General features: G+C 47.1%; 1 protein-coding gene across 1 annotated transcript; it reads left to right on the top strand.

Annotated features, from left to right (window-relative positions):
• The first annotated feature begins 1173 nt into the window (after positions 1-1173).
• ARC (activity regulated cytoskeleton associated protein) lies at positions 1174-7414 on the top strand. Its single transcript, XM_030468784.1, has 3 exons — positions 1174-4464; positions 5048-5252; positions 5676-7414. Exon 1 carries the CDS (start codon positions 1713-1715, stop codon positions 2925-2927), a length of 1215 nt encoding a protein of 404 aa, XP_030324644.1. The 5' UTR covers positions 1174-1712; the 3' UTR covers positions 2928-4464; positions 5048-5252; positions 5676-7414.
• Positions 7415-8115: the final 701 nt, after the last annotated feature.

The raw sequence follows: 8115 nt of genomic DNA, 5'->3' as shown, positions 1-8115 counted from the left end.
GCCAGGAGCCACAGGAGCAGAGATCCATCCTCAGCTTCCCTGGCACCCTGCCCATCACCCCAAGCGTGGAGGCAAAGCACTTCCCCTCTGCCAAGAAGCTTGAAATCCCTTTTTTTAAAATATACTTTTTTAGGTGACATTGATGAATCAGCATCCCCCTGCCTCCGGCCACAGTCACTGAGAGGAGATGAGAAACCCCAGATGTCCTCAGAACCTCTCCTGAGGGTGTTCCGGTGGGGAACTCTCTGGGATTAGGGAATCCTTTATCCCTGCCTTTATGTAAGACCCGGAGGCTCCTTTTATGGTTGGTTCTTCCTGCTTTGTCAAGAGGAAAGAACAAATTGAGCTTCATCTGCGCTTGTGGGTTGGCTGACTGCTTCAACATCTGATTCAGGCTGAGGAGGGAACAGGCTTTTAATGGGCGGATTTAATTCGGTGTCAAAAAAACCCAGGATGTCACCCCCCTCCCTCATTGAATATTCCCAAGATAGCGGTCGGTCCCTTGCAACTAAACCCTGGGGATGCTCCCCACCTTAGAAAGTCCAGAATGCTCCAGTTTGTACCGAAGTGGTTCCTTGCAGTGTTCCCCCCCTTCCTCTTTTTTTTTTTTATTTTATTTTTTTTTTTTTAACTGCTGATTTCCTGCCATCCCCAAGCATCCCCATAAGGAGTGAGCTCACCCCGTGTGTGCGCGCATAGGAAAGGATGCGGAGTGGGGAAAGGGGGGGTCCGTGGGCGTCTGTCTCGGTGTGACACAATAAATCCCTCCTCACCTTCCCTCCCCCCTCCAACCTCTCCGAGTCCTGCCAGGGGACTCATGCTAATGATGACCTTGCTGAGTAAATAGTTGTGGAATGAATAAGTGGTTTTTTTTTTTTTTTCCTGCGATCCGAAAAAAATAATAAAAAAAAATAAAATAAAAGGCGGAAGGTGCGATTACTCATCCATCTCCCCAACTGTCTCCAGCACCTTTCAAATGCTTCTCGCGTCGAGTCTGGGGGCGTGAGCGAGGGGGTGGGAAGCAAGGGGATGCTGCCAAGATCTGGGTTGCCACAGCCACCGGTTTCGGTTTTGCTCCAATCAAAGCCGAGCTGAGGGTGCGAGAGGAGGCTGGGCACCACCCACATGTTGAGCTGTGCGGGGTATAAGTAGATGGGAGAGCCTGGACTAGTGGCAGTTCAGACAGGGATGAGAAGCAGCTCTTTGCATCTCTAGTGAAAGCATTTCCTTGACTCGCCAAGTTGCCCAGAGGAGAAATCGTCGGGATTTTTTTTTTTTTTCAGCAGCAGTTTCCAGCATCTTTCTGCATCTCTTCTGTGTTTTTCTCCAGCGAGGACTCTCTGCCCTTCGAGATTCTCAGCTCAGGACAAGCAGGTAGCAGGCACCAGTGAGGGGCTGGACATTTTGCTCAACTCCTCTCCTTCTTCCCAAAGGATCCTGATTCTCTCGGAGAAGCTGAGAGCAGCATTTCCAGCGAGGGATTGGGAGAAATTTGCCTACAACTCTCTCTGGGATCCACGGGGACCGAAGAGCTCACTCTGCGGTGATATTTGATTTTGGTTGTGTTTGTGTTGAAAAAGTCCTTTGAGGGGGGTTTAGAAGTCTCTGTGTGTCTTTTGGGAAGTGTTGTGGTGTTTTGGGATTTTTTTTTAAGGTTTAGAAGGTTTAGAAAGCCAGAGTTTGCAGTGTTTGAGACTCACACTGTTGGAGCCATGCAGCTGGATAATGTCACCAATGCAGGCATCCACTCCTTCCAGGGCCACCGTGGAGTTGCCAACAAGCCCAATGTGATCCTGCAGATAGGGAAATGCAGGGCAGAAATGTTGGAGCATGTCAGGAGGACCCACAGGCACCTCCTAACTGAGGTCTCCAAGCAGGTGGAAAGGGAGCTGAAAGGTTTGCAGAAGTCGGTGGGAAAGTTAGAGAATAACTTAGAGGACCACGTCCCAACTGATAACCAAAGGTGGAAGAAATCCATCAAGGCCTGCCTGGCCAGATGCCAGGAAACCATTGCCCATCTGGAAAGGTGGGTTAAGAGAGAGATGAATGTTTGGAAGGAGGTTTTTTTCCGTCTGGAAAAGTGGGCTGACCGTCTGGAGTCCATGGGTGGCAAATATTGCCCCGGGGACCATGGGAAGCAGACTGTGTCTGTTGGGGTGGGAGGCCCAGAGATAAGGCCAAGTGAGGGGGAAATTTATGACTATGCCCTTGATATGAGCCAAATGTATGCTCTGACCCCTCCTCCTGGAGAGGTCCCCAGCATCCCCCAGGGCCACGACTCCTACCAGTGGGTCTCTGTGTCAGAGGATGCTCCAGCCTCCCCAGTGGAGACCCAGGTCTTTGAGGATCCCCGAGAGTTCTTGAGCCACTTGGAGGAATACTTGAAGCAGGTGGGTGGGACAGAGGAATACTGGCTCTCTCAGATCCAAAACCACATGAATGGCCCAGCTAAAAAGTGGTGGGAATACAAGCAGGACTCTGTCAAGAACTGGGTTGAGTTCAAGAAGGAGTTCCTGCAGTACAGTGAGGGGACTCTCACTAGGGATGCTATCAAAAGGGAGCTGGATTTGCCCCAGAAAGAAGGGGAACCCCTGGACCAGTTCCTTTGGCGCAAGAGAGACTTGTACCAGACCCTTTATGTTGATGCAGATGAGGAGGAAATTATCCAGTATGTGGTAGGCACCCTCCAGCCCAAACTCAAACGTTTCCTGAGTTACCCTTTGCCCAAGACCTTAGAGCAGCTGATCCAAAGAGGGAAGGAAGTTCAAGGCAACATGGAGCACTCTGAGGAGCCCAGCCCACAGAGAACCCCTGAAATTCCATCAGGAGATTCTGTGGAGACCGTGCCTCCTTCAACCACTGCCAGTCCTGTGCCAAGCAATGGGACTCAGCCCGAGCCCCCCAGCCCCCCAGCTACTGTCATATGAGTAAGTCCAAGGGAGGCAGGAGTCTGGGTTACATGAAAATGGGATGAATTTAGGAAGCTTCTCCTTGGAGAGAGGTTCTGGCTGAGATGAGACATGAGGTGTGCTCAGTCCAACACCCCATAGCAGAGGAATTCACTTTGCTTGTGGGGGGAGGGAAGCAACAGGGGAGAGGCACTTTAGGATGTGGTTGCCCACCTCACCTGAGCCATGCAATACCCTGGTGCTGGAGACCCTTTTTGCACCACTGTGGGGAAAGGACGATTTGATGACATCCCCCACAAGAAACTAAAGACAATTCCCAACTTCAGAAGCAGCCCTTTAGCACTGGCAGCTTCCAAGGACTTCAAGTGCAGCAATTGGCTGAGGGTTCCTATCCATCTGGATCTCTCCTCCTTCTCTCCTCCCTCTTCTTAAGAGGTGTCCCTGCCCTGAAGAGACACCTTGCCCTTTTTTTGATTTACCACCAGGCTTCTGTTCACCTGGCAATCTCCTCTTACTTGCTCCAAAGGATTAAACAAACTTTTTTTTAATATTTATTTTTTTTCCCTAAGAAATCCTGTGACTTCAGGAACCAAAAACTTGAGGAATCTGGATTGGTTTTAGTTATTATTTAGTTATTATTTTTCATTTCCCTGCACCTAACACCTGCTTTAATGGTTTTCCTCTCAAGAGGCTCTTACTGGTTTTCTTCTTCTTTTAGTTTCTGTTCACTCCAGTCAAGGGCACTGCAGTGCAGAGGCAGATTTCATCCTTTCTCTGCACTTCATACTGTGCATTCTGCTCACAAATTAAATTGGGAGCTCGTTTATTGAAGTGGCTTCTTTTCAGAGAAAAGTCTGCTGCTTTTCAATGAAGAGAGGTTATCAAGGCAGAGAGAGAAGGCACCAGAGCAATTTTGAGGGGGTTGGGGGAGGTAAGGAAAACAAATCCATATACTTTGAATGAAACAAACAAACACACCCTAAATCCAGAGCAAAATATCCCCAGAGCAGCAAAATCTGGTCCATGCTGATGTGTGGAGACAAGAGGAGTTTTTGCCATGTAAAAGCAAAAAGAAGTGAAGAGAGGAGCTTTGTGTCCCAGGGCAGTTTCAGCCTGTGCATCCCAACAAAGAGTTTCTACTCACACAGACTGACTCAAAATGGTCTTGGAAAGCCTGGCATCCTTGTCCTGGAGCACCTGAGGACAGAACCTTGTTCACAAAGCACTTTCTACAACATCTTGCCATGGATGGAGGCAGACTTGGACTCTGTGACATTTTCCAAGCTGAGACAGTAACGCTCAGCAGTCCCCTTGCTTTGGCACCTGCTGGTAGGACTTTGAGATGAAACTGCTGAGATATATTCAGAAAATTTGCCTCTTCAAAGAGTTTTTGAGGCTGACAATCTGAAAGATCATCTACACTCAGCACCAGAGAAAATAAACAACGCCTCTGCAAGAGATGCAGCAAGAGGAGTGCCCCTGGGATGCTATAGAAGTGACAAGTGGCACTGGTGGCTTGGAAGCCTTTGGTGGGACTCCTTCCAAGAGTCTGAAGGTAAGACAACACTGATATTCTCCTCTTTGCACCCTTAAAATTTAAATTAACCACAGCCTGTCCAGTAGGAACCTTGCACTGGGATTAAAAAAAAAAAAATTAAAAGATTCTGAAGTGGGATGTGAAGCTTTGGGAGAGTTTAAGGTTGGGAGGAAGAGGAAAGGAAAAGTCAGCCAAAGGGAAATAAAGGACAGTGAATGGGAAAAGTTTCTGAGCATGACAATCACTTGCTGATTGATATGGGATTATGGGATGGATGTTGGGAAGCTTCTTCAATAGCCTAGACCAAGTACTTGCCCCAGGGAGCTTTGGGCTTGAGAGCCCAACTAGGACACCACATCACAGGTCCCTGGACAGCCCAGAGGAGATGCCTCTCTACTCTGAAGCTTTGCTAGAAGGGAGTGGGTGACAGCAACAGCCAAAGCTTTCCTCTCACTTGTTCATAGTTTGACAGCAGTTGTTTTTGCAGAGGGGGGGGGGAGCATTTGTCATTAATGACCTGGGATGAGTGGTGGGGGAGTGGGTGTCACTGCTGAGGATGAGCTGGCCATGGATTCCAAGCATTATCTCCTCTTGGTTACAGTGACTCACCCAGATCCTCCTCTGAGAAAGAATCACTTCACAGTGCTCAGGATTTGGAAGGAAAGCCAAAGAGAAAAAGAGAAGAAAAAAAAAAAAAAAAAAAAGAGCAAAAGCTTTGAAACCAAAACTACAACATCAGATCTGCTGCCAGGATCACCCAGCCACCAACTGCTGGAATCCACTGTCTGAAGGAAAGACTGGCACAGGTAATTACCTTTCATTACCTTAATTACCTTTCATTTTACCCTTGTCAGCCTCTCTTAGCCCCCCCACTTCCCTGACATCATGAATAACCCAGCTGTAAATAGCTGGGCTGATCTTGAGAGCTCAGCCCCAATGGTTGCAAGAAACTGGGACCACCAGATGGGTGGGACTTCAGCTTCTTCATGTAGGGACCCAAGAACCAGTCCCAAAGATTAATGATCTAGGGACAGTGAACACCAAGCCTAGTTTTCTGCTGGACCACTGACAGCTGCTTAGATCCCAAAATCTTATGGGACTTCCAGGTTGTAGACACCCAGTGGTCAGAGCTGAATTTATCTCCATCTCCTGAGAAATCCTCTGTACTCTCCCACTTCAGATATCTAAGAAGAGATGCTGCAATTTTATTTCTTATTGTTGTTTTACAGAAATCCCTGCTGCTGTTGCTGAGTTTCCTTCTCTTTTTCCAAGAGCCCTGCTTTCCCAGGGGAGAAGCAAGTGCTGCAAGAAGATAAAAGGCAAACCAAGCACCAAAGAGCCTCCCGTGCAGTGCAATGCTTCATTCAAGGTGCTGAGATGAAAGGTGAAAGCCAATTCCAACAGGATGAAGAAGGTTCTGAGCTGGTGCAGGTACTCCAAGCATGGAAGAACAAAAAGAAAAAACCAAGAGGCAGAAGAGAAGAACCAAGTCTGGGCTTTGGGGACATCAAGGATGCTGGGCTTGGACTGAGTGGTGAGAAGATTGCAGCCTCTGCAGTTTGGAGCCACTGGGACTCACGGAGGGAAATCTTCACTAGATTTTCAGTAAAAACAAAACAGAAGCAAAAAACTTTCCTGTTTAACTTTGCCAAATGACTGAGCCTACCTAGGCTATGAACCCTCCACGCTGTCAATGCTTTAACTCATTTTTCCTGAGTTGGGGGTAGCCTCATTTCATGCGGGTATCAGTTTTCAAACCTCAAAAAAGGGCTCTGGAGGTTTGGAGAAGCATCTGATGATCCAGATGCTTGTCTGAACTGCTTGAGCCTGCACAACTGGACCAGAAAGAGTCTTGTGAGACAGCAAGCTCCTCCTGGATCTGCTTGGACCAGAGTTACCACAAGAACTTGGGGTTCTTGTGCTGGCTTTGGGGTGGCTTCTTCCATCCAGACCCAGGGAGTGCAAAAGAGAAGAGCTCAAGTGAGCTGAACAAGACAATTTTGGTCCTCACATCTCAGCTTGAAGAGGTCCAGTTGGTTCCTCTCTCTTCCAGAGCCAACTGTCCTGGGTATGAGTGTGTGTGTGTGTGTGTGTCAGGAGCAACCCAATCCACCTGGATTAATTTTTCTGGTGGTTTGTTGCATTTGAACTAAGCCAATGGGACCTCATGTGCATTCCAACAACGCTCAGCAAAAATGTCCAGGACTGGAAAATGAGATAAAACCTTATAAAAGCAAACTTCAGACACTATCTTGAGGTCAAAATGATGTTAGAGTTTGAGGTGCTTACTTTCCACAGTCCCTTTCAAGGGACATGACTGCCTCAAGAGGTATTTTATTTTTTCCATAGGCTTGCCTGCTTTTTTAAATGAATTAACCTATCTGTGCTACTTGGTCATTTGGTCCTGAGGTTTATACATTTTCAGCTGGCTTTTTGGAGTGTGCAGAACTGAATCTCCTGGACTGATTTCATTTCAATTATTGCTCCTAGCAGATTGGAGCTTTACTTGTAGCAGGCTCTCCAGGAAGGACTGATAGTTTATTTTCCTGGGGCAGAGTGATGTGGATGAATGATGTGAATGTGTATGTCTTGTGTCTGTGAAAATTTAGCAGATTTCAACCACTGGATTTTTTTTTTTTCCTTAGGATATTTTACATTTGACTCTGAAAGAACTGCTTTAGAATTTTTATTTTTACTAGAGGTATTATTAATTCAAATAACTTTGTCCAAAAGGCAAAAACGTTGAATTCCTGCAGGTTATAGGGGCTGAAGCCAAAAGGTCTTTGTAAGCCAACATCACTTGCCCAAGATCTGACTGTATCAGGCAGTTTATTCCTCAGTGTGTCATGTTGGAGCTGCAAGATCACACCAAGCCACTACAACCTGTCAATAGAATTGTGCTACACAATTTGCTATTGTAGCAAAGCCTTTTGTAGATTTATACAATAAAACTTTGAAATTTCTGCTTCAATTCTTTGTGCCTTGCTTTCTGGTCTTTCTCCACCAGTTCATGGCAGATTCAAGTATCTATTGCATCCTGAAGATTTGGACATCAGGATTTATTTGACTCCTGAAATCTTCCTTCTCAGCCAAAGCAGATGAATGAGATGCAAATGAAATGCACTGGGCCTTTGAAAAATAAGGGTTGGATACAGAAATTTTCCAAAAATGACCATGACCAATCATGGGTGTCAGGGTTTAACACTGGCCCAGCAATTAGACCAAATGGCAGATACTCAATATTAATCCCCCTCACCTCCCTGACAAAGAGAGGAGAGAGAATAAGGGAGAGAGACTGATGGGTTGGAAACTAAACTACACAGCTTTAATAAATCAGGAATTAGAAATAGGAAAAATTACTAAATAGATGCAAGTATCCAGGAAAATGGATCCCAGGTTCCTCCCCCCTTTCCCCCAATAACTCTCCCATCCCCACCCAGGCTGCAGGGCAGCCCTGGGAAAGTCCAGGCTGGACTCCTGGGGTCAGCAGCCGTGGGGAGCTGGAGGCAGGAACACACAGATTCAGGCTGGCATGGATCAGGAGTACAGGCAGAGGAAGGGATGGAATCCTCCCAGGATGCCCAAGCAAACAGGCAGAGGGGAAGAAGGGGAAGCAGGAAGGGCTTTGACCCTGGTGATCCCTCCAATTTCTCCTGAGGATGAGGTGGA

Source organism: Calypte anna, unplaced genomic scaffold, assembly GCF_003957555.1.
Source record: "Calypte anna isolate BGI_N300 unplaced genomic scaffold, bCalAnn1_v1.p scaffold_79_arrow_ctg1, whole genome shotgun sequence".
Classification (NCBI taxonomy): domain Eukaryota; kingdom Metazoa; phylum Chordata; class Aves; order Apodiformes; family Trochilidae; genus Calypte; species Calypte anna.
The sequence above is the reverse complement of the archived record's forward strand: the minus strand, read 5'-3'. Positions and strand labels throughout refer to the sequence as shown.